We start from the raw sequence: 26,053 nt of genomic DNA on the forward strand, positions 1-26,053 counted from the left end.
CTTTTCTCTCCCTTATTCCTTCCCCTCGCGTTCCCCCGGCCGAATTTGACCTAATTTGGCGAGATGGGCCGGGGTCCCCACTTCCCAGGGCACGACGCCCCCCACCGACCCCCCCCACCCCTCCCCGCTCCTTTCACTGGGGTTTAAGCCTTTTCTCTTTGTCCATTCACTCCAAGACTAATCAGATTAAAGCCTTGCCCAGGGTAGGGGCAGGGGGGGTTCCCCCCTCGTCCCCTTGGCGGGTTTTGGTGGCCGACGTCAAGGTCCGGGCACCGCCATGCCAGGGGCCGGCGGGCGGTGGCACCGGGCCACCGAGGTGGCCGCGGGGAAGGGCGCAGGGTGGGGGGACGGCGGGGGGAGAGGGGGCGACGAGGGGGCGGCAGGACGGGGATGAACGCAGCTCTCCCCGCCGAAGCCATCCCGCTCTCCGGGGAATCCCTCCCCCTTCCCAGCCGCGCCTCCCATGTCAAGCCAGGCTAAAGGTGCATCTAAGAATGGGAGAAATTTAGAAAAAAAAAGGCTATTTTTTTATTTTTTCGCCCAGGAGCCACCTGCGCCAGCACCGAGGACCGCGATGGGCCCCTCCATGCGGGCAGCGACGGACGAAGCCGGACCCCCACGGCGGCCTGGCTCTGTCCCCAGAGCCCCCCCGGACGCACACGAGACCTGGACCTGGTGCCCAAGCACTGGGGACAGCCAGCAGCGCCCGCGTCCCCCCTCCGGGACCCCCCCGGGACCCCGGCAGCACCCGCAGCCCAGCCTCGCCACCCGGCAGCTCTGGGAAGGGAATAATTCCCCGGCAGAAACTTTCCGGTCCCGTCCCACTCGTCTACCCACGTGCTCCAGTGCCCGCCCGCCACCCCCGCCAGCCCCAAAATCACCCAATTCTCCCCCCAAAACCTTAAAAATTGATTTCAATTCACTTTGGCCCAGCTCTGCACACAAATGCATTCGACACGGGCACTCTCCCCCGGCCAGGATTGTATGCAAAGGCAGTTAGGGGTCAATGAATAATTCATACTCCGCTGTCTTTCAGAATTATACTGTGGAAAAATAAATCTGAGACTATATAAAAAAAAAAAAAAAAAGAGAAAGGGGGGGGGGGGGGAAAAAAAGAGGCTGGGGGGGACGCGGGGGAGGCAGCTCTCGCCCCTTCGCCCCCTTGGCCGAAGGCGGCCGCGGGGATGAAAGCGGCGGCGTCTCCTCTTCCATTGAGCAACTCCACATTCAGGTCCGTGCGGAAACCACCTCAAATCCTTCCTGTGCTTTGTTCTGCCGCCTTTTCACCCGCGTCTTACCGAGATGGGGAGGGGGCGGCGGGGAGGATGGGGCGGGGGGGGACGACACACAAGAGGTCTTGGGTTGGGGGGTTGTCCCTTTGAAGAAACCCACTCATCCGTTCGGCTGGTTGAGTTCAAGGGGCGGCGTGCTGGGGGGCTGGGGCGAGCTTGGGGGGCGGGCTGTCCCGGCCGTGGGGCCACCGTCCTGGCCATGGGGCCACCATCCCGGCCGTGGGGCCACCGTGCCCCTGCCCCAGCTCAGCCAGGACCCCCCCCCCCAGCACCCCCTCGAGGGCCACCTCTGCCTCCTGCCAATGGATTTGCAAGCCCAGGGAGGAGGAAGGGGGGCTCTGCCCCATCCCGGAGGGGTCCCAGGCTGGATTTTGGGATGCCCGCACCCCCCCATACCCATAGCGCCGGCGCCTGGAATGGCACCAACCGGCGGCAGCCCCATGGGCCGCATCTCCCCCCCTCAACCCCCGGCTGGCAGGGGCCACGTGCTCGCCGCACGATGCGCTAACGGGGAGGAAAGGAAGCGGGAGTCACTTTAATTTGGCTATTTAAAAATAAAGAAATAACACAGGCTTTGAAAGCCCGGAGGGGTCCCAGCGGAGAGACCTCCATCTCCCCCTTCAAAGGCCGCCTCCGCTTTCTTCCCCCCGTCAGCAGCACACAAAGGTGCACGAGCACTTTCGTCTCTGTGGAAAGACCTTTTTAATTGGTTCCAGGCAGAAGGTTAAAATCTTCTCCCCTTCCCCGCGCGCTCTCCTAAGAGGGGAAAGGGGGAAAAAAAAACCCCAAAAAACCCCAGAAGAGGCAGAGGGGAGGAGGCGGGAAGAGGGTTTGTATCAAGGCAAAGGCAGCTCTGCCCGGTGCGGGGACACCGGGGGACAACGTGTCCCCCCCCCAGGGTCCAGGGTGGCCGAGGGTGATGGGGATCCCTGGGGCGAGCAGGGGCGGCCGAGGGGGCTGTGTGGGGGCAGCGAGGGCTGGTGCTGGGCTCTGGAACCGGGGATGCCGTCAGGAAAGAGGGGGATGCTCGGTGCGAGGATGCTCGGTGCTCCCGCGGGAACGCAGGTTTCGAGGGTTTCTGCAGGGATTCCCCAAAAAAAGAGCGGGCGGAGAGGGAGGAGGCTGGGCCGGGTGTCCGGGGGGCTGCTCCCACCTCCGCGGGTCACAGCACCCTCGGCACATCCCCATCGTCCCCCCACCACCACGCCGTCCCCGAGCATCACGCCCGGCACCTCAGCCCCTCGTCGCTCCCCCGTCCCCGTCCCCATCCCGCGGGAGCCGCCGTCCTCCCGGCGCTTGGGTTTCCTTTCACGGAAGGGGGAGCTGAGAAAAACGCATCAATTATTGAGCCGGGGCGCCGCGAGCCCGACGCATCCCCCTTGCTAATGCCGCTCAGGTAGAGCCGCGCGGAGCCGCAGTCAGACACCTCCTAACACGATTAGCTGCAGGGCTCTTCCAGCGCGCTTCAAGGTCAATTTTTCCGAGGCTGACAAAAGGCACGGGCGGGCAGAGGCTCCCCCCCGCCACGGCCTGGGACGGGGCGGCAGGACGCTGGGGATGGGCACCGGTAGCCCTGAGTGATGCCACCCGGCCAAGGGGACATCCAGGGCAGGATGGTGGGGATCCCGATGGGATAGGGACGCAGCGGGACTCCCAATGGGACGGGGACACGCCATGGGCCCCGCTGTGACGAGGACACGGTGGGGCTCCAAGTAGGATGGGGACATGGTGTGACGGGGACACGGCGTGGCTCCCACTGGGATGGGGACATGGTGGGGGTACCGGTGGGATGGAGACATGGTGGGGCTCCAAGTAGGATGGGGACATGGTGTGACGGGGACACGGCGTGGCTCCCACTGGGATGGGCACACGGTGGGGGTACCGGTGGGATGGCGTTGTGGCATCAGTCCTGCTGGGATGAGGACATGGCGGGGCTCCCAGTGGATGGGGATACAGCAGGGCTCCCATTGGGATGGGGACACAGTGGGATGGGGACACAGTGTGGGTCCCACTGCGATGGGGACACGGCATGGCTCCCAATGGGACAGGGACACAGCGGGGCTCCCGGTGGAGCTCCCGGTGGATGGGGACATGGCAGGCGTCCCAGCCCCGGGACAGGGACACCGCAGGGCTCCCAATGGGATGGGGACATGGTGGCGATCCCGATGGGATGGGGACACGGCAGGATGGGGACACAGCGGAACAGGGACGTGGCGGGGCTCCTGGCCAGACAGGGACATGGCGGGGCTCCCAGCGGAGCTCCCGGTGGATGGGGACACGGTGTGGGTCCCACTGGGATGGGGACACGGCATGGCTCCCAATGGGACAGGGACACAGGGGGGCTCCCAGTGGATGGGTTCACAGCGGGACATGGACACGGTGGGGCTCCTGATGGGACAGGGACACAGCGGAATGGGGACACGGTGGGGCTCCCAGCAGAGCTCCCAGTGGATGGGACGCAGTGGGGGTCCCGGTGCGATGGGGACACGGCAGGGCTCCCGATGGGACGGGGACACGGCCAGGCTCCCTGTGGATAGGGACACGGCAGGGATCCCAATGGGATGGGGACACGGCGGGGATCCTGATGGGATGGGGACATGGCGTGATGGGGACACGGTGGGGCTCCTGGTCGGACGGGGACACAGCGGGGCTTCCAGTGGAGCTCCCGGTGGATGGGGACACAGCGGGGCTGATGAGACAGGGACACGGCACGGCTCCCGATGGGACGGGGACACAGTGGGTCTCCCAGTGGGACAGGGACACGGCAGGGCTCCCAGCCCCGGGACGGGTCCCTCCACAGCAAAGCGATTCCCATCACGCCGCGCGGTAGGAACGGGTCCGGCCCGGCCGCCGGCACACGGAGCATCAATTAGATCCAGATGTTTCCCCCAGCAGCCGGAAACCGCTTCCCCCCATCCGGAAAGTGCTCGGAGGCCCCTTCCACCGCCCCGCACCGGCTGTGGCGGGGACGGGCAGCGCGGGTGCCGGGACAGGGATTGCCCCCGGTGTGGCGATGGCGGGCAGAGGGACGGGGCAGCTCGGCAGGGCATGGGCACGGCAGCGCCAGCTCTGCCACGGCGCTCCCCTCCGCCACCCTCTGCATCCTCGCAGCCAAAGGAAAACGGGAGACGGGCACCCAGGGCTCACGGAAGGGGCAGGAGCCCACCGAGGGCTGCCGCGGGGGCTGGGACGAAGCCACCTCCTGTCCCCGGAGTCACCCCGGGCGTCACCCCGCAGGCGGGAGGTTTCCCCCACGGCGGCCGCATGAGCATCCTCTGAAGCAGGGCTGGCTGCCCCCCCAGGCTGGCTGCCCCCCGTGCCAGGCAGACGGTAGCAAAGCCATAAAAAACCCCCCCAAACCTCAGCCTGGAAGGACCCAGCTCCGATGTCCGGGTGCGAGCGGGTTGGGAAAGGGCTGGGAGGCGGCTCCAGGCAACGCTGGACGCAGGGCGCCGCCAAAGCCGTTCCCGAGGGGTCTCCTGAAGGACACCAGGACCCCCACATCCCTGTCTGCCCCCGCTCCAAGTCACGTCCGGCGTCGGGGAGGGCGCCCAGGGCTGCGGGTCCCCGCACGGGGCAGGGCCGTGGCTTTCTGGCCCCTCCGACCTCAGAGCAGAGCGAGGAAAACCGCAAGAAAACCTCAGAAACGCCGTCTGAAGAGCCAGAACCTGAGTTCACCCGCTCGCCCGTTATTCAAAGCCCATCGAGGCTTCCAAAGTCCTGCAATGAGGCGAGAATCTCAATTACCATTAAAAGAACGCGCTGCTGCTCTTCGCATCACGGAGGAAAAAAGCCTGAAAACCAGCCCCTGGGGCTTAAACAACTCTAGAAAGAAGAAAAATTTAAAAATTCGTGTAATTTGTATTATTTAAAAAACCTGGCAGTCGGCAAACCAGTCGCTCGACTGGAGGGAAACTGGGGCCGTTCCCCGCTTGGGGAAGGCAGGGAGATCGTCAGGGCTGGAGCCCAGGACCCCAGTGCCACCCCCGGGCGCCCCGTGCCGCTCCGACGGCAGGATCCGGCTTTAAATGGGTTTTTAAACACCTCGGAGCTCGTGGGATGCAGCACGCTGCGGAAGGACGGCGTGTTATTTTTATCGATGCGTTCGTTCCAGTTTAATTGCCGGGGTGTTATTAACGGCACGGAGCTGGGTCCGGGCAGGGGGGGTCGCTGCGGTCAGTCTGTCCTGCCTCAAACCCCCCCACCCCAGCATGTGCCCCTGCTCGTAGCGCCGCAGCTCCGCACCGCCTTGGGTGACAACCGGGGACAGGAGCCACCGAGCAGCGCCGCAGCCTGCCGGCTCGTCCTCTCCCACCTCCTCCAGCCCGGATGCTCCTTCTCCTCCGGCTCCCTTCAGCAGTGCCAGGGTGGTGGCTCCCCCCGGTCCCCCCTCCTCGCCCCACCGCAGGTCCCAGTCCCCTCCAGTGACCAGGATGCTCCCGCTGTCACCGGTTCTGCATCCTTGGGGCTCCATCGCACCCCATCAGCCCACCCGCTCCGGGGACGGCACCGTCCTCTCGCAGTCTCCCTCCCACCAGCCCCAGCCCCTCTTGGAAACCGCAAAACATGGCAAAAAAGCCCCCGTTTTGTGCCAGTGACTGGGCTCGCGGGGGTGACGGGGAGCCGGGACACACACTCGGCTCTCGCCTCCCACCAGCCACGGTCCAGAGGTGCCCGATCCCCTCCCAGCACCGGAGCTGAGCTAATCCCAGCTGTCACATCTGACACCCCAAAAGCCATCTGGGGATGCTGTCGCGGGGATGCCACTGCCGTCCCTGAGACCCCTCTGCCATCCCCGTCCCCAAGACCCCTCTGCCACCACCATCCCCGAGACCCCTCTGCCATCCCCGTCCCAAAGACCCCTCTGTCACCGCCATCCCCAGGACCCCTCTGCCACCGCCGTCCCCAGGACCCCTCTGCCATCCCTGTTCCCGGGACCCCTCTGCCATCCCCGTCCCCGGGACCCCTCTGCCACCGCCGTCCCCGAGACCCCTCTGCCATCCCTGTTCCCGGGACCCCTCTGCCATCCCCGTCCCCGGGACCCCTCTGCCACCGCCGTCCCCGAGACCCCTCTGCCATCCCTGTTCCCGGGACCCCTCTGCCATCCTCGTCCCGAAGACCCCTCTGCCACCGCCATCCCTGGGACCCCTCTGCCATCCCTGTCCCTGGGACCCCTCTGCCACCGCCATCCCCGGGACCCCTCTGCCGTCCCCATCCCCGGCGTCTCCGTCCCCGTGGCTCCCAGCGGCGGAGCAGGAGGGAGGCAGGAGCGCGTGGCGGAGCAGAGCTGCTGCTGAGAAATCATCTCGGAGGAAACCAAACCTGCCCGTCAGCGATCTGACTAATGGCATACGGGAATTAAGATACCAGAAAATGCCCTCCCGCGCCTGCCAGCAGCTTCCCAGGCAGGTGCGCGCTCGCAACAGCTTGTTTTCACGGGGAAAGCCGGGCTGGTGCCTGCGCGGCGCTGACGCCCTGCGCTCAGCGCTTTGGCTGGCACGACATCTCCCCCAACCCTCCCGGGACCGAGCCGTCCCCCGGCCAGTCCCCGCAGCCCCGCTCCGAGTCCGGCAGCCTCCGAGATGCTGGATGGGATGGTGGGATTCGCTGGGAGCCGTTTCCCACAGCGCAGGAGCCTCGAGCAGGGGGAGCCCGTGGGGATGGGAACACCAGAGGTGGCCGAGCCGGCCGGGCAGGGACGCGCAGGGTCACAGGGAGGTGACAGCGGCGTAATCCCGATGTACAAACTGATTCCAGCAGGGAAAAGCCTGGGAAAGGAGAGGGATCTCCTTTGGGGCTGCAGCCCAAGCTCTGGGACAGCCCTGGTGGGATGGCCACCGCGGGGGCTACCAGCCCCAGGGTCTCCTGCCAATACCAGTGGCCTCCCAGTTCGGCACTGGGGAGACGATGCCTGCCAGGGATGGGGCCGCCCGGCTCCTGGCGGTGTCCCCGGGTAGGATTTGCTTTACAGGGTCACGGAGGAAGGGACGGGCACGGAGATATTTAAGCGGCGTTTTACTACCGGGGGAAAAAAAAAATAAAAAATTAGAGTCACAATATTAATTAATCCTCAAAGCACTGTACGAACATTAACTAATTAAGCCTCCCAACCCCTCTGCGAGGTGGGAAAGGTATCGCTGTCCTCGTTTTACGGCTGCAGAAAAGGAAGCGCGCGGAGGTGACATGACTCACCCGAAGGTCGCTGCGAGAGCGGCGAAGGTGGGGGGGGACCCCCAAATCTCCCCTCGCCCCCTCCTCCCACCCCACAGCAGGATGGGACCCGGGGGACCATGAGCACCCCGAAGCCCCCCATCACCCCGAGGGGGTCTCATCGCTCCCGTCCCCACCCCAGGGCAAACAGTGACTCGAGGGACAGGAGCCGGGATGTGTCCCCGCACCCACCGCGGCAGGCAGAGCCCCCCCCCCAGCCCCGGCACAGAATCCCGGGGGGAAAAACCCCCCGGAGCCGGGGTGGTGGGGGAGACAGAGAGCTAAAATAGAAAACGCTGAGGGGTTTTATCGAAAGCACGAACGACCCTGCGCAGTTTAAAAGCGATTAGAGGCCCCGGCTGGGTTATCAACCGGTGTCTCAATCACGCAGCATCGATCCAGATAATATCTGGCAATTGTTCAGATACAATATCATAAAGTCACTTTAACTACAGCCATAAAGCTGCTTCCTCCCGCCTGCGGCACCGCCGGACGCTCCCCGCACCGCGCCGGGGGTCTCTCGGGGCGGGGGGACGGATGGCGAAGCCCCGGCCCCGCCGTAAGCACGTGCTCGGGTACCAGCGCGGCTGAGGATGCTCCATGCCGGGGTGGCGAGGGAGCAGACGGCCCCGTGGCCACCGGCCTTCGCAGGGTCAAGGTCACCCAGCGGGGTCCCCACCCCACGGATCGCCCCCCCGGCTTCTGCGCCAGCAGCAGAGGGGACCCCAGGGCTCCCCTCAAAACCCCCCCAGAGTGCGGGGAGCTCAAAGGCCGCCGCTGAGATGCCCCGTTTGGAGTTTTAATCCACGCGGGATTTACGGCAGTTCGGAGAAAACGAGCTCCAGCCCCCCCGTATGGCGGCTGTGAACCCCCCACCTTGGCTCCCCAGCTCTGCTCCTGCCCCCCACAAACATGGGACTCCCAACCGGGACCCCGCAGCACGCCGGGGCGCAGGGATTCCCACCGCAGCCCCCCAGCACCAGGGGGGGTTCCACAGCCCCCAGAGCAGCCACGGTCCCGGCTCAGCCAAAAATCGCCACCTCCGTTTACCAGCCGGGGGGTCGGTGGGGTTTTGGTCGCCGGCAGCCCCCGCCCGCGCCGGAGAACGCCGCTTCCTCACCCGCCGCTTCCCGCTGCTTAATGAGCACAAAATATTTCCATGTTGCCAATTACTTGGTTCGTTTGTGCTGCTGCGGGCAGCGCCGGCGCAGGGAAAAACCCCCCCGGAGCTGCCCGGGTCCCTGGGGAACAGGGGGAGCCCAGGCAGGGTCCCCCCAGCCCTTCCAGGGCCGAGCATCCCCATCCTCACCGTCACCCCCAGCGCCCCCTTGGCCCCTCGCCCTCAGAGCCGCGTTCGTTAGCAGCTGGCTAACGGCTTTCCCACGTCGCCGGCGTGTCACCGATGCTGCTGCGGTGGGAAAGCGGGATTCCCGGGATTTAAACCGGCCTTCGAGGGTCACGGTGAAGACCCTCCCCGGTCTGCACCGGCTGGAAGACCCGGCTTGCCCTGGGTCGGGCTCCTTGAGTGTCCCCACACCGAGTGACAAACGTGCCGAGGGGCCGGGGCTGCCGTCACCCCCGTGTGCCGGGGCCCCGACGGGCACAGACCCCCTTCCCGGCCGCCGGCCCGGGCTGAGCGCGAACGCAAAGTGCAATTAAACAGGCCACGAGGCTCATTTTGCCCCTCGGAGGCTGAGGGGGGGCCGCTCGCCGCGGGGGTGTGGATGCTGCCCAAGCGTCCCAGCAGGATCCGGCCCCACCAGTGCCCGTACGGGCCACCAGAGCGGGTCCGAGTCCGAGCTAGCCCAGGGCAACCGCAGGGCTCCATCCCTCCGGAGCAGCTCAGCAGGGCTGCCGGACCCCCACCCACCTTTGGAAACCCCCTTTTTCAGCTCATCAGGGGTGGCTGAGTCCGCCCCCCCCGCCTCCCCAATTTCACTCTGCTGATTTCCAGCGGGAAAAGATGGCTCGTGGTCCGACCTGCCAGCCCTGCAACCCCTTCCAGCACGGAGAAAAACCCCGGGCGGCATTGCCGGCGTATGCCGGACCTTGTGCCAACCGGGACGGGTCCGTCCCACCCCGGGGACCGACATCCTCCCCCCACCCCCCCGTCGGATTTACAGCCGGGCGAGACCTCTCCCCTCGCCGTCATTAGAAAAACATTAAAGCCGGTGCGTCCCCGGGAAGAGCGTTCCCCTCGCCGCGGCTACACCGGCGCCCATAAATCCTCCCTGACGAGGCAGCCCGGGCCCCGTGATTTATAAGGTGAAACAAATATTACAATGTTTAAGGGGAAAAAAACCCCAAAAAAAACCCGAAAAAAACCCAAAACCCCACCCAGCTGGGCTCCCCTCCCGCCAGTGACGGGACTCTCGGCGTCTACCGGGGACCTTTGGTGACACCAGGTTTGTGCCCGCTCACAGGGCAGTGAGGGACCCCCCAGCGAAGGGCCGTGTCCGCGGGATGCCATAATAAAGCCAAACACGCTCGGCCGTGTGATGTACGTGGCTCTGAGCCACCACGTCCCTGTCACAGGGCACCATGTCCCCACTGTGTCCCCACCATGTCCCCAAACCAGCCCAGAAGGAGCCGGGGGCTGGCGGGGGGGGGGGGCTGCAGCCCGTCCCTGTACCCAGCAGACACGGAGAAGGGGCTTTTGCAGCCGACGCCACCGTCGCTCGCCGCGTTGATGGAGCTGCCAGGGGACGCTCCGGCTCCCAGGCGAAATTCCCGGCCCTCGGCGCCGTCACGGAGCAGGAGGACGCGGCGCCGCGAGAGCCCCGTCCTTCACGATCCCTCCGTGCGCTCTACAAATATTAATTGCTTCATTTAGCCCCTGGCAGCGATCCTCACCTTTAGAGCGGAGAAACTGAGGCTGGGAGGGGGGAAGCCATTTGTCTCCGTGTAACGAGCTGGAAAGCGGATCCAGAGCTGACACCCAGCTCGCTGTCTTAATGACGAGAGCAGCCCGCCGCCTTATCCAAAACCTTTCTATTTTAAAAGACAACATCGTGATTTATTGTTATTCAGCTTTGCAATGCTTTCTGGAGTCCAGATTCCTGCTGCCGTCCGTCCATCCGTCCGTCCGTCCATCCGCCCGCCCGCCCGCGCCAGGCCCCCAACACCCTCCACTGTCGCTTCCCACCCAACGCCGAGAGCTCCGGGAGGCAGCCAAGGCAGAGAAGGAACAATCTGGGATGGGAAAAGCCTGGATGGTCCACGGTTGGACCTCAAAGCCACCGACCCCAAGATGATCCCAAGGACTCAATGATCCCAAGGGTCTTTTCCAACCTAAATGATTCTAAGATCCAGCAGGGACAGGGACCGCGGGCAGGGAGAGCCGGGAATCCGGCACCGGTCAGAGGCGAAGGCAATTCATGGTGACAAACATCAGGCACGATGCCACCTCCGGAGCAGGGAGTGATCCCCATTCCCCGTCCCCCATCCCTGGTTTTAGCCTTTCATTCCACCCGCGGGCACGGCAGTGATGCCGGGGCCATGGCACAGGGGACACAGCAGCAACAGTGGGGACATGGGGCAGGGGACACGGGAGTGATGGTCGGGACATGGCAGTGACACCAGGGCCATGGTGCAGGGGACGTGGCACCAACGGTGGGGACACGGGGCAGGGGACACGGCAGCGACGGTGGGGCCACGGCAGCAGCGGCGGGGACATGGTGCAGGGGACACAGCAGCGATGGTGGGGATACGGGGTAGGGGACATGGCAACGATGGTGAGGCCACGGTGCAGGGGACATGGTAGCGACGCCGGAGCTATGGCGCAAGGGACACCACAGCGACACCGGGGACACAGGGCAGAGGACACGGCAGTGACGGCAGAGATACAGCACAGGGGACACGGCGGTGACGGTGATAGTGGGGACACAGTGCAGGGGACACGGCAGTGACAGCAGGGACACGGGGCAAGGGACATGGCAGGAACACCAGGGCCATGGCGCGGGGGACATGGCAGCGATGCCGGTGACACAGCGCAGGGGACATGGCAGCGACACCAGGGCCATGGCGCGAGGGACATGGCAGTGATGCCGGTGACACAGCGCAGGGGACATGGCAGTGACACCAGGGCCATGGCGTGGGGGACATGGCAGCGATGCCGGTGACACAGCACAGGGGACATGGCAGCGACACCAGGGCCATGGCGTGGGGGACACGGCAGTGATGCCGGTGACACAGCACAGGGGACACGGCAGCGACACCGGGGACACAGCAGTGATGGCAGGGCCATGGCGCAGGGAACACAGCACTGACAGCGGGGACACGGAACAGGGGACATGGCCCGCTGTGTGCCCGCCTGGCTCCGGCCAAACCAAGACAATCCAACAGAGACGGCGCTGGCCGGGGACCGCAGCCAAAAGCCGTTTCTATTCCGGGCAGCGGTTTGGATTCTCCTTTGGAATCCAAACCCGGAGCACCACTGACGGGCGTTTGCAGCGGGTGCCAGAATTGCCGCGTGCTGGTGCCGCGTCCGACAGCAGCTGTACGACCGCAACGCGGCGCCGCTGGCAGCGGGACAGCCACCCCCAGCCCTGGGGACACGGCACGGCACAGCCGCGGCGCCATCCCCAGCCCCACGGTGCTGCCGGAGCCGGGGGGGGGGGGCGGTTGGGGGGATGTCTCCGGCATCCTCCGGCATGAAGGATCTCGGGAAACCCAAGGAAAAAATCTTGGAGGATTTCCAAGAGGGACACCGTGCCCCGAAGCACGAGGCTGCCCCGGAGATAAGAACCTTGGCAGGGTTCGGATAACAATAATTTCCCCAAATAAAGGATTTCGGAGCCCGCCCCGTCCTCTCCAAAACACCCCGCGCGGGGAGGGCACCGGGGACAGCCCCCACCCCAAAACGGGGACCCCCGGCGCGGGGCGAGCAAAGAGACGCCATGGGGAGGAGGAAAACGCAGATAGGGGTTTTGCGCAGGTTTTTTAAAATACAGGAAAATGGTGGAAGAGCAGCAGAAAGAGGAGCTGGGATAAAAACCAAAGGAAGACGCTGTGGGGGGAGGAAAAAAGGGGGGAGAGAGGAGGCGATGGGACTCCCTCCATGGGACCGGTGCCACGGGGGACACGCAGCCACTCGAGGGACCCCGGGACGTTTCTGTCCCCGATGGGGTGAATCCCCCCAAGGCAGAGCCTCCCGCCAGCCCTGCACCCCCTGGTTTTCCGGGGTGGGGGGACAAGTAAATCCAGGCTGACCCACGGGGGGCACCCACCCCAAGGGCGGCAGGTCCCGTTTTCGGCAACCCCGGGAGGGCAGCGAGGGGCGACCGCAGCCCCCGAGAAGCTCCGTCGGGATTTGACGCCCCAACGCTGGGGTCCGGGATCGCTCCACCGCCCACCTCCGAGTTTTCCAATGGGAAATTCCGGCGAACACCCACCCAAGTACCAAACAGCGGGAGGGAAACCCTTTCCTTCGGGAGAGCATCCTCGCCGGCAGCACCTCCAACCCCGCCGCCGTGCCGAGAATCGGTCCCGGATTTGCGGGAAGCCCCTTCCCAAGGGCCGGATTGGGGATGGGCGGCGCTGGGTTTGGCAAACGGTCTTGGTAAAATAATAAAAAAAAAAAAAAAAAAACCACAAAAAAACCCAAAATTTGCAGAAGAAAGGCAAGAGGAAACGTCGGTGAGCAGCGCACCGAGGGGCGTCTGTGCCATGGGAAGCGGGGGGAATTCAAGCTGGAAGGGCCGAATGCGGAAAAAGCCGAAATTCCTGGTGCGAGGAAGCTGATGTAGAATCATGGAATTGTTTCGGTTGGGAGAGACCTTTGAGATCATCAAGTTCAACCGTTAACCCAGAACAATTAAAGGCTCCCTTTAATTTCAGGGCGAGGGGGAAAATAACGGCTGTTTAGCAAACGCTTATATATTCTTTTAAAAAACCCTCCCGCGGCCAAATAAGGCTGAAATAAAGCGCCTTTTTCCAGAATTGGGGTGGTTTCACCATACGCAGCCCCGGAGCCGGGGAGGGACGCGGAGAGACGGACACGGCAGCGCGCAGGGACGGGGCACACCGTCGCTCCCGCGTCCCGAAGCCGCGACCAGCTCCCACCATCGGCTCCCAGGACGGATTCCCCCCGACCCGGGGTGGTTTGGGGGGGGGGGGGGAACAGGACGGGACGGACGACAGACCCTGCCCCACGTTTTTCCCCACTCAATTTCCTTCCCGAGTCGGCAGGAGATAAATCCCTGCGCCGAGGCAGGCGGCCGGAACGGCAGAGCCGGCGGTGCCAAGTTTAATAAGCGACCCTGATGGAGAAACCAGATAATAATTGGGATTATCGAGCGGGCTGGGAAAGAGCTTCCCCGGCTCTCCCCACCCGCCGGGCCACCAGTAGGACTGGGATGGCTACTGGGCACGGCGAGGCCGGGTCACCGCTGGCGAGCAACGTTGGCTAATTTATAATTAAAAAAAAAATAAAAAAGGGGCAAAATAATAATAATAAAAAAAAACCACTCCTTTTTGGATGCGCCGTCGGCACCTGCAGCAGAACAAGGGACCCGGTTGCTGCCCTCGCCTTGTGCCCCCCATGTCCTGCGGGGGGGGGGTGGGGGGGGTGGGGGGTGGTCCGGGATCCTCGGCTCCCTCCCCACCTCCGCAGCGCATCCCTGCATCCCGGCTCAGGGACGGAGGGGGGGGACACGCTGCCGCCGATGCCGACATCCCAGCACCCGCAAAAAGCTCCTCAGCCGCCAAAATAATCCCGTCGCAGTTGGATTTTGTGCAGGGCGCGAGGTCTGGGGGCTTTTTTCTTTTTTTTTTTCCTATTTCTCTCGGTGGAAACAGGATTGGAAAAAAAGGAAGAATCGGGATTTTTTTTCAAGTTCTCTAGAGGGTCAGGCTCGGCCGGTTTTATTTTACTGCAAATATAAATAGGGCTTTTTAAAAATAAAATATAAAAAAAATAAATCAAAAAAAAAATAAAAAATCGAGCCAGTCGAAATAAAAACCCACTAGAAGACACGGGGAGAAATGCGGCCGGAGGACAGGCAGAAATATCTGTAGCCGGGCTGAGTGCTCAGAAATATTTGTATTTGCTGTCTAAAGACTTTATCTGTTTCTAAGCACATGGGAGAGTTTTGCTCTCCGTGTAACATTAAAGAAAAAAAAAAAATAATAAAAAAAATAAACCCCATACAAATAATTTCTCCTCTTCTGCAGGCAAAAAAAAAAATAAAAAAAATCAAAAATAATCCTACAAAACCCGATCGCGGACACACCAGGGGAAACAACGAATCTTTCGGACGCATCAGGGGAAACGGCGAATATTTCCAGTGAAATTAGGCTGAAATCAGCCACGCTCATCGGACGGAGCGGGGAGAGGGTCCGGATGCACCGGGAGGAGGATCCAACGGGTCTCTCCCATCCTCGGTCCTTACAAACCCCCCCCCAGCCCCGGCCCTTGCAATTTATTTGCCTTTTTGGCAAAGTCGGTAGCCCCGGGGAACGGAGCCAGGGGAGGAGATTGTACCTTTGGTGCAAAAGAGCTTGAAATCCAAAGTTTAATTCCCTGGGGGGGGGGGGTATGTTGCGTGGGGAAGGAGCTGAAATAAAAGCACGTTCCCCTATTCCAATAAAAATTATGGAGTGATGGTTTTAAACTCCGGGGATCCTGGTAACGCTTTGGCGGTGGGAATACTGGCGTTGGGAATGCCGGGGGTGGGAACGCCTGCAGAAGCTGCCAGGCTGGTGGCACCACCACACGCGTGTGGGTAAAAAAAAAAATAAAAAAAAATCATGGAAAACCCCCCCAAACACAAAGCAAGGTCGATGCGGGGGGGGGTGGGGGGTAGGGAAATGCCAAGAAAAGCAGAAAATCGGCAGGTCAGGAGGAGCTCGCGTGCCGACGGCTGCATCCCGCGGGATCCCCCCCCGGCACAGTCCCACCGGGACGTGGCCGGGGTCTTGGAAAGCAAATATGGGATGAAGGGAATTAAAAAGGGGAGGAATAAATAAAGAAAGAAAGAAAGAAGGGAAGCCTTAGTCCCCCCTGTTCCCTTCTGCATCCCCCTCCCTCCATTCAAGACCCGGAGGAAAACATCCAATGGATCAAATATGGGATGAGGGGAATTAAAAAGGGGAGGAATAAATAGGTAAATAATTAAATAAATAAGTTTTAGTCCCCGTCCCTGCCTGCATCCCTCTCCCTCCATTCAAGACCCAGAGGAAAACACCCAATGGATCAAATACGGGATGAGGGGAATTAAAAAGGAAAGGAATAAATAAATAAGTAAATAATTAAATAAACACGTCTTAGTCCCCGTCCCTGCCTGCATCCCTCTCCTTCCATTCACGACCCGGAGGATAATGGTCCAAGGGATGCGCGCGGGGCTCGGAAGCGGGAGCGCGGGTCCCACTGGCCCCACCGGAGCCGGCGATGGCCAAGCTCCGCGGCCTCTCCATCGCTGCCGGGGACCCATGGGGCAGAGCGCCGCGGGCCCCCGCCACCACCACGAGCCTCAGCAGGCGAGCGGGGGGACACCGGGGGGCCCCAGCCTCACCCCGACCCCCCCCCCCAGGACCCCACACCCAGCTGGTCCCCACTGAGGTGACACCTGGGTGAGACCCTCCGGGCTCCTCTGCCCCCTCGGGGGCCGGCCCGAGCCCCGGCTAGCAGCCACAGGGGGCTGGCCAGGACAGGGGGGTGACCCCAAAGCTCCCACCAGCCCGGGCTGGGGCTCGACTCTGGCATCTCGTGTGTCTTCACACTCCCATCCTCCCCGACGGGCTCTTGGGGGGTCAGACCCCTCGCTGCCCCCCAAGGGCACGAGGGAAGGCGAAGTCACTCCCTGTCTTCGTTATTATTCCAGGGAGTAAATTTTCCTCCTTTGTTTAATTTTTCCCCCACTGCTGTTGCTTCAACCGCCTCATCTGACACTTTGAAGTCTGAAGTTTGGGGTCCTCCCACGCCCCCCACCCCGGCGCGGGGGGACAAAGCCCATCTTCAATGGGAGCGGGGCGCTGGGCCGGGCGGAGGCGGGTGCTTTTCCAGCCCCTTTGGAGAAGGATCCCTTTTTTTCCACCCCCCCAGCACGTCTGCGGCATCGCCATCCGGCACCCGCCGCAGCCGCACCGGCATCATGCCCGTGGCAGCGCTCCGGGACACGGGCGGCTTCGGGGGCAGAGCCTGGAGCCGGCACACGGACACCGACCCCCTGCTCCCCACCCTGGGGGGGGGTCCAGGATCCTCCGTCTGCCCTGCCTGCCCCCCTCCGGCCAACGCTCCGGAACCCCCTCTGGCCAAAGCTCCGGAATTCTGGCAGGGGCGAAGGCTTGGGCCAGGCTGTCCCCGAGGGATAGGATACGGCCATGGGGGGGGACACAGGGGATGCGGAGCAGGATTTGCCCCACCGAGGGCGCACAGACAAGGGCTGGGCTTAGAAAAACCAATGGTTTTAGCACCTATTGCCAAAAGGAGAGACGTGCCCCCCAACCAAGGTCAGGCACCCCCCCGCAGAGGGGGCTGGCGGAGCAGGGTGACACCGGAGGGGACGTCGGGACCGCGCTGCCGGGCTCCGCAAACCCCGCGGGGTTTTCATCCCTCCCCGACAGTCACCGCGTCCGGGGCTCCACAGGGGACTTTGGGCAAAGGCCTTCGGTCCCCGGCCACCCTTTGGGATGCAGCTCCGTGTGGCAGCTCCACCGCCGGCCACGGAGACCCCCCCCATCTCCCACCGCCGGTGCCGCGGAGCCAAACCCAACCGCTGTCCCCGGGAGGGTCGGGGGACCCCATCGCCCGCTCCCCGCCAGGCGGCCTGCCCTCCCCACAGCCTCCCTTCCCTGGGCTTCCGAGTGAGGAGCCTCATTAAGAGCTAATTAGCTCTCGAACAATGGGAAGCTATTTAGCAGCCACAGCCACAGCAGCATCAACGAGCAAAGCGGAGGGGGGAAGAGGAGGGAGGAGAAATAAATAAATAACAACACTCCGGGGGCCGCCCAGGAACAAGCTGGGACACGGTGCCAGGGTGGCAGCACCTCGCCCGGATGGTGGCACGCCGTGGCACGGCATGGCACTACCCAAACGGGATGGCCCCCGGCCGCCCCGCGCTCAGCCTCGTGCCTTCCTGGTTTTCCTACTGGGGGAAAACCAGCCCCGGTGCACGGCATGGGATGGAGGAGCCCCAACGGCCCCGCGGGCACTGCCACCCTGACGGCGCCCGGTGGGGACGGCAACGGCGACGCCGAGCCCGGCGGTGAACTGCCGGCAAAGAGGTCGCGCCCGCGCGGGCACCCCACAGGCGACAGGGAAACTACAAGCCCCTTTTTCAGGGTGTCCCCGGCTTCAGAGAGGCCTCCCAAATTCATTTGGCAAGGACCAAAGCGGCCGCGGTGGCCGCCCCTCGGGCTTCGGGGCTCGGACCGCGGCGGCGCTGCTGGAAGCGCCGCTTTCCCCCGCGCTCGGAGGCGAAACCGGGGTCGGTCCCGGCTTGGTGAGGATGCTCCGAGCGCTGGAAAACGGCCAGGCTTTGGGTCGGGGCACATCGGGCTCAGACGGGTCACGGCGGAGGGGGGAAACCGCGTTTAAACTCCTCTTCGGGGCTGGAGGTAACAACGCCGAGATCCGTTTGCCTTCCGTAAATCCCATTAAATGCAATGGAGCAGGGCAAGATCTCTGCCCCAGCTGGGGGAAAAACCCACCTAGGATGAAAACGAAGCCTCCGAACTCACGCCTAACACAAAAGAACCGAAATTTTCACCGGCGGGAAGGGGGAGCTATTTAAGGAACAATCGCTGCAATTTTATACCGACAACCCGGCGGATGAACCTTGTCAGGCGCTGGCGGGTACGGGCACGGGCAGCCCCGGCAGCGGCACGGGGACGCGGCCAGACAGACAGACAGGGACCGGAGCCCGGTGCTGAGATCTCTGGTTGGAGACATGGAAAAATAAAACCAAACCTTTTTTCTCCCCCCCCCCCCCAGCCCACGGGTAGGTGCCACACATGGGTATAGCGCAGGGACGGCCCCGGGCACGCATCTTCCCCCCACCGGCGTACGGCAGCGGGGGGGGTTTGGGCATCTGTATTAATTATTAGTGGGTGTAAAGTGTATATATGTGCATATATATATATCTTTCTATATGAAAGCGTACTTTTAAAGCTCTCTCCTCACCGTTCTCGCTGCCCCGCCGGCAGCACCGCGCACCCCCAGCCCCATCCCTCGCATTAAGGATGCGGCGCATGGCCGGCATTTGGCTACCAAATGTGCGACCAGCGGGGAATGTAATTGCGGTGCCTCGAAAGAGGACGGGCAGAGAGAGACAAGAGACGGGCAGGGAGGAGGGGGGGGGAAAGAAAAAAAAAAAAAAAAAAAAAAAATCTTGTCGGGGCCGCCGGACCTGCTGGTATCTGCTCTCCATTAACCGCGCCGGCGAAGAGTCGCTAACGCGGCTTAACGGGCTGGAAAAGCGGGGTGGGAAGGGCTGGGAATGATCTGGGCACAAAGGGAGAAGGGATCAGATGTAAAACCAAAAGAGCAGTCATTGCGCAGGACGCGGCCCAGCGCCGGCATCTCCAACCACACCAGCACCGCCGCCGGCAGCCCGAGCCCGGCGCAGCCGGTGCGGGGACGCGGCCTGACGGCGATACGGGAACCACCCAAGCGCCAGAGTTAAAATTCATGTTAAAATCGCCCGGTGGGGGGGAACGGGGTGTGTTTCAGACCCCCGTGCGATGCCTACGGGAGCAGTGATGCCCGTGGAGAACCGACCCCCAAGGACCCAACCTTGGATGGAGCCGGGACACAGAGTTTTTGGTGACCAGCCCCATGGCATCACTGGCACCGAACCCGCCGTGGCGTTGGGTGGGCACGTCCAGCGCCAGGCACGCTCCCCCCACCCCGAGCCGAGCCCTCCTGCTCAGCCAACCCCTCCCCAGCCCCAAATTCCCCTTGGAAAAAACCCAAACGCGCGTCGCCTTCGCTGCCTCGAAGGAGAGGTGGCACACGCAGGTTGCCACCCCCACCTCCCCCCGGCCACAAGCCCTCGTGACTCACAGGCCGGCAAGTTCGCCCCAGCCCCAGCTGGCCATGGCTTTGCCGCGGCTCCCGGAGCCCCGAGCCCTCGGACAAAGCCCCAGGGAGAGATGGGGACGCAGGAGAAAAGGGGCACAAACGCCGATGGGCCCCCAGCCCCCCCCCGGGACGTTCCCCTGTCACCCCAACTCCCCCATCCCTGCGGCACGGACCCTTCGCCCGCTCCCGAAGGGGAGGGAGCACAAAAGGACCCCTCCAGAAAAGTCCTGCTCCGCTGTCACCGTGTCCCCAAGCGTCACCCAGGCTCCCGCCAGCTGCAGTAAATCCGCCCCCCCCCCCCCCCCCTTCCTCGCCCGCCCCAGCTAGAAACCATTTCTCCGGCTTCCCGATCCCGGGACTGGGGAGTGCAGAGGAACAGAAGAGAAATCCCAGCTGTGCTCACAAACCGAAAAAAAAAAGAAAAAAAAAAAAGGGGGGGGGGGGAATAAATCGGAAAATAAGCCTTCCAAGCAGTGAAATGACTTCACAGTTAAATATAGGCCACGGGTAAAATCTAGACCATTTACAGCATTTGTATCTGTACTGTAAACAGAGAGAGGAAAATACCTAATACTTTGCACATTTCCCCCTCGGTAGATACAGAAACCCACGGCCGCGCGCTCGGGAATCGCGTCTGGCTGCAGGAGGAACACTGTCATTCCGGAATTACAGCAACCTGCCCGTTCCCGAGCTGCGGGCAGAGCCGGGAACGAAAACCTTCAATGAAAACCTTCAACCCTCTCGTCCTTCTTTGGCCTTCCAGAGCTTTCCAGTCGCAGCCCCGAGGCCGCGGGGTCGAGGGGTCCCGGGATCGGGGAGGGAGGGGACACCCTCCGAGGACGGGTCGCTCCTTCCCGCAGAGCTTTTTTCCCCCCGCCATAGCACGGAGTTTTCCCAAATCCCTGATTTTTCACCGCGCTGTAGAGCCCTGGAGGTGTTCAGTGTCAAATCTCGCTGCAGAGCGAGGGGGGCAAAGCTGGAGACCCCCCCACCCGCGTGGGCGACGCCGTCCCGCCGGCGGATGCTCCAGGATGCCCGGTTCGCCCCACGGTGCCTCTTGCCGGGTCCCGGGGCTGCAAACCCACCCAAAACCCCCCCTGGACACCCGAGGCTCTGCAAAACCCACCCAAAAATCCTCCAAGATGCCAGGGCTCTGCAAAACCCACCCAAAAACCCCTTCTGGGATGCCTCGGGGCTCTGCAAAACCCACCCAAAACCCCTCCCAGATACCCAGGGCTCTGCAAAACCCACCCAAAAACCCTCCCTGACGCCTTGGGGCTCTGCAAAACCCACCCAAAACCCCTCCCAGATACCCAGGGCTCTGCAAAACCCACCCAAAAACCCTCCCTGACGCCTTGGGGCTCTGCAAACCCAACCAAAACCCCTCCGTGACACCTTGGGGCTCTGCAAACCCACCCAAAACCCCTTCAGGATGTCCTAGGCTCTGCAAAACCCACCCAAAACCCCTCCGAGATACCCTGGGCTCTACAAAACCCACCCAAAACCCCTCCGGGATGCCCGGGGCTCCGCAAAACCCACCCAAACACCCCCCAGGACACCCAGGGTTCTGCAAAACCCACCCAAAACCCCTCCGGGTGAGCGGCTCCCACACCAGCGGGAACCACGGAGCGTCCACACAGCCCCCCAAAGACCCCACGGAGGAAGAGCCCGGCCGCGGCCGGACCCCCACCAGAGCCCTGCCAAGGTCTGGTCCCCCACGGTCCCATCCCTGGTCCCATCATCCCGCACCCAGGACCAGCCCTGGCCCTGCTCTGCCAGCGCATCCACCGCCGGGGGGGAAAAAACAGCGGGAACGCAAAAAATCCCCAGTTCTACGTGGGTACGGAAACGGTGCCGGATTACACAAAGATACGTTCTTCCTCCTTCGGCTATTTCCAGGACAACCCAGGAGTCACATCCAGCAAAGCCCGTGCAACCTTTTCCCAAGGCACGCTTACACAAAATCATTTAAAAATAAAAAAAAATAATAAAAAAAAAAAACAAAACAAAAAAGCAACCTGTAAATCCACAGCGAGCGGATAAATATCTCCACAGAACGGGCAAATTGCAGCATCCCGTGGTACCACTTATTTTTAATTTAGACCCAATTATGAAATATAGAATTATTCTAATCTGAGCAAATCGTATCGACGGGAGATTTATTAGTGTCTTGTACAAAACAGAGATTGCAACATAAACCCGAAGAAAAAAAAAAAAAAATTTATCGCCAGATCAGGTGTGGGGGTTCAAACAAGCACCGGGCGTTTTAACCATTTTTTTGTTTTCCTCTCCTTTCTTTTATTTTAAAATTTACCTTTTGATTTCCCCCTGATTAAATGAGATGGGGGGGGGGAAGAAAGAAACCAAGGGACCTAGAAAAAGCATATATGTTCTTAATTTTTAAGGATGAGCTAGTCTTCTAGCAACTCCGCAGACAGGCAAAATAAAGCCACCGCTGGGTTCAAAAAGGAAATAAGCAGAAAACTCGATGGCGATTTCTATATTTGCCACCTCTAATAAATTGCCTTGAATCCCCAGGCCCTTCGGCGCAGGCGGGGAGCGCGGAGCACACGGGCGATTGCGACACGGGGCGCTCCCAACGTTGGGGGAATGTGGGTCACATCCCGGCGCCGCGGACGTGCCTGCAAAACCCACCAGCCATTGTCTGCTCTTCCCTCCCATCCCTTCCCACTTCCTTTGCCCTATTTTATCCCCCCCCCCCCCCCACCCCGCCTCGAAAATATTTTTCCCTGCCAATGTCGGATTTCGAAGAAAAAAAATAAATAAAGTATATATAGATGTAATGATGAACCACACCTATTTCCGAGGATAAATTCCTCGCGGTGCCCATCCCGGCACGTACAAGGGGGCGATGGGGAGGCGGGTGGCTCATGGGGCCGAGCTGAAGCCACCACCGACGCCAGGTCCCACACCAACACCCAGGACACCCGTCACCCAAGCCCCGGGGGGGCCACTTTTGGTGACCGTCACCGCCGTAGGGACCTTTGGGTGCTCAATCTCAGCCGCGGCCCCGACCCCTCGTCCCCGGTAGCTGGGATGCCCGAGTTTGAGCCAGGGTTGGGGGGGGGGACCCTCGCACATTTTTGGCATTTGGGAGAACAAAAGAAAAGAGCCCAAAATGTGGGAGCTGGGAGGGAACCAGGAACTGTAACCAAAAACTTTGCAACGGGCAAAAAAAAAAAAAAAAAAAAAAAAAAGAGAGAGAAGAAATCCCTGCCTCTTACAATCCCCCACAAAAATGTGAGGGAGATAATAAAATCCATATGCACGGCAGGCGGCCCGCGGCGAAGGCACCGCCGCGCACAAAGGCACGGGCTCGCCCCCATTCCCCAATTTCGAGGGGACGAGGATGGGGGTGATGGCTCCCGGCTGGTCCCCCCCGTCCCCGAGGGGGCACGCGGCGGCCGGAGGACGACGCTCGCATCCCACCGGCTGCGGGTACCTGCGGCCACCCGCCGAAACGCCACCGGGAACTTTAATAAACTGTGATGGTGTCACCAGGATGCGGAGAAGGTGCCACCAGGGTCCCCTCCCGGACGGGCAGCACCCCAGGGGACGCCTCGCTGGTGTCCCCAGCCCCGGCCGGGGGGCGAGGGACAGGCCGCGCTGCCACCCCTACAGCCCCTCGCCCCGTGGGGACCCGCGGGGGACACAGAAACACCCGTTTTACCCAGGGACAGGCGCAGAAGTGACCCGAGCATCGCCACGCCACCCCCCGCCAGCTCCGCGGGGGACACCGCCGGGGCCACCCTAACTTTGCTTAATGAGGGGGAAAAAAATGTGGGTTTGGTGACAGTTTTCTCGATTATTTTTTTTTCCTCGTCTTTTACAAGAATCCTCCCAAATCCGCCCGATGGGTCTGTAACCGAAGGGGGAGAAGAGGGCGACGGGGGGCTCCAGAGGGGGGGGTCCCAACCACCTGAGGCAGGAGAAGAATTCATCCGCGCTTGAAACTCTCCGACAGTTTTTTGGGTTCCTCACAATTACGAACAAAGAAATACAACAGAAATGAAACTCTCGCCAAAAAGAAAAAAAAAAAAAAAAAACCACAAAAAAACCCCAACTAAATATGGATGCTTAGAAAAATAAAAAATAAATTTTAAAAAAATTTAAATTCAAAGACCGACCAGGAAAACGATCTCAAGCCGGCAGCGATCGCTCTGCCGAGGGGGGGGGAACCAAATGGGCCGCAGCTGCCCCGCACCGCCCCATTTTGCTGTTTCAGCCCCAAAATCGTTATTCCCGACCCTCCCGCGGCCGCCGCCGGCAGCACCCGCCGCTTTTGGGCGTATTTCGGGCTTTTTCCGCAGCACCTTCGCCGAGTCCCCCCCCCCCCCCGCCCCGGGGAGAGGGACCGGGGGGGAGGGGACACGGGACCGGCGGGGAAGAGGAACTCGAACTTCCCCGAAGTTGGGCGCGGAGGGGCTGGGGGGGCCCCGCCGCCCCCACAGGGACCGCGACCTGCCCGCCGCCGGTGCTCCCGGGGCTGCCGCAGACCCCCCCCCCCCACCCCCGGGGGGAACTTTGGAGCGGGGGGGGAGCAACCGGAGGAGTCAGCCCCGGCGGAGTGGCACCGGCGGGGACCCGCACCGAGCCCCCCGGGGCCGCCCGGACCGTTCACCGGAGCAAATCGGGGCCGCCCGGTAAACACCGGGGAACCCCGGCGGTTGGAGCGGGACCCGATTCGCCTGTCACCCACCGGGCGGGCGGCTGCGGGTTCACCGAAGGGTGGGTGCGGGGGGGAGAAATGAAGCCTAAAACTTGGGCGTCGCTGCAGCCCGGCCCCCGCCGCCGCCCCGGTCCCGGTCCCGGTCCCCGCCGCCCCCGGCCTCACCTGGGGTTGCTGCCGTTCCAGTAGACGGCGTACCGATCCGAGATAACTTTCCCGGTCTCGTCGGTCCAGACGCAGACACCGACGAGCGCGGCGAGCAGCGCGGCCGCCTCCCAGCGTACCATCGTCCCGGCCGGCGGCGGGCGCGGCTCCGGCCGCTTCAGGGGGCGGCGGGGCGGCGGCGGCGGCGGCCGGCGGAGCCCTGGGGCCGGCGGCGGGCGGCGGCGGGCGGGCGGCCAACCCTCACCATCGCCCGCGGCCCCGGGCGCCGTCAGCGGGGAAAGTTGGGGGCGGCCGCGGTGCGGCGGAGCCGGGGCAGCCGCATCCCGCGCCCGGGCGGCGGGGACCGGCCGGTTCCCGCGGCGCCCCGGTACCGGGAACCTCCCCCCTTCCTACCGCTCCTCACCCCCCGCCGAACTTCGGCCAAGTTCCTCCGGGCACCACCACCGCCGCCGCCCGGTCCCGAGCCCCGGCGCTGCTCCCCGCACCGGCGGGAGGGGAGCGGGGACGGTGCGGGCTCAGCCCCCCCGCCCCCCCGGGCGCGGGTTCCTCCGCTGCGGGGACACCGGAGAGACAAAGGCCGGGCCGGGGAGGCCGCTGCTCCCTCAGTGCCGCCGCGCCATGCTGCGCCCGCCGCCCGCGCCCCCGCCCCGCCCCGCGCGGCCACGCCCCGCCCCGTGCGCAGGCCACGCCCCGCCCCGCGCGCAGGCCACGCCCTCCCCCGCCGCCGCCTCTGACACATTGTTGCCACCGGCGGCCGCCGCCGCCGCGCGCGCGCGCGCTCGCCGCGGGACCAGGGCGGGGCCCCGCGCGCCGCCGCGGTCCCGCCTCTGGTTGGGGGGGGACACGGACGGGCGCCGGAGGGGGGGGGGGCGCGAGGGGGTCTTGGAAACAGGGGGGGGGGTCACACCGGCAGGTCCCTCTGCAAACGGGGGGGGTCACACCGGGAGGGGGGGCGACACCTTTGGAAGGGTGGGGGGGGTCACACCGGCAGGTCCCTCTGCAAACGGGGGGGGGGGTCACACCGGCAGGGCCGGGGGGGGCTTTGGGAAGGGGGGGGGGGTGTCACACTGGGAGGGCGAGGCTTCCTTCTGCAAACGGGGGGGGGGGGTGCGTGTCACACCGGCAGGTCCCTCTGCAAACGGGGGGGGTCACACCGGCCGGGGGGGGGCTTTGGGAAGGAGGGGGCGGTTACACCGGGAGGATGGGGGGGGTCCCCTTGGGAAGAGGGGTGTCACAGCGGGAGGGGGGGGGGCGACACCTTTGGAAAGGTGGGGGGGGGTCAGACCGGCAGGTCCCTCTGTAAACGGGGGGGGGTGGGGGTGGGGAGTGTCACACCGGCAGGGCCGGGGGGGGCTTTGGGAAGGGGGGGGTCGCACCGGGAGGGTCAGGGGATATTTGGAAACGGGGGGCGGGGGGGTCCCTCTGCAAAAGGGGGGTGTCACACCAGGGGGGTGGGGGATCCCTTTGCAAGCGGGGGGGGGGGGTCACACTGGGAGGGCGGGGGGATCTTTGGAAACGGGGGGGGGGTGGGTGTCACACTGAGAGGGCGGGGGGTCCCTCTGCAAAGGGGGGGGGGGTCTGCATTGGGGTGCAGCACACGAGGGGGGAGGTTTGGGGGGGCCTTTCCCTGGAGGGCGGGAAGGGCTCAGGGGGGTGTGAGGGCGCACGGGGGGG

General features: G+C 63.4%; 1 protein-coding gene across 1 annotated transcript in view; it reads right to left on the reverse strand.

Annotated features, from left to right (window-relative positions):
• EFNA2 (ephrin A2) overlaps positions 1 to 25,019 on the reverse strand; it is a 56,943-nt gene extending 31,924 nt beyond the window's left edge. The window contains exon 1 of the mRNA XM_063358010.1: positions 24,380 to 25,019. Coding sequence (XP_063214080.1) covers positions 24,380 to 24,501 — 122 coding nt within the window. The 5' untranslated portion in view covers positions 24,502 to 25,019. The remainder of the gene's footprint in view (positions 1 to 24,379) is intronic.
• Positions 25,020 to 26,053: the final 1,034 nt, after the last annotated feature.

This window comes from Chroicocephalus ridibundus, chromosome 22, assembly GCF_963924245.1.
Source record: "Chroicocephalus ridibundus chromosome 22, bChrRid1.1, whole genome shotgun sequence".
NCBI classification, from domain to species: Eukaryota; Metazoa; Chordata; class Aves; order Charadriiformes; family Laridae; genus Chroicocephalus; species Chroicocephalus ridibundus.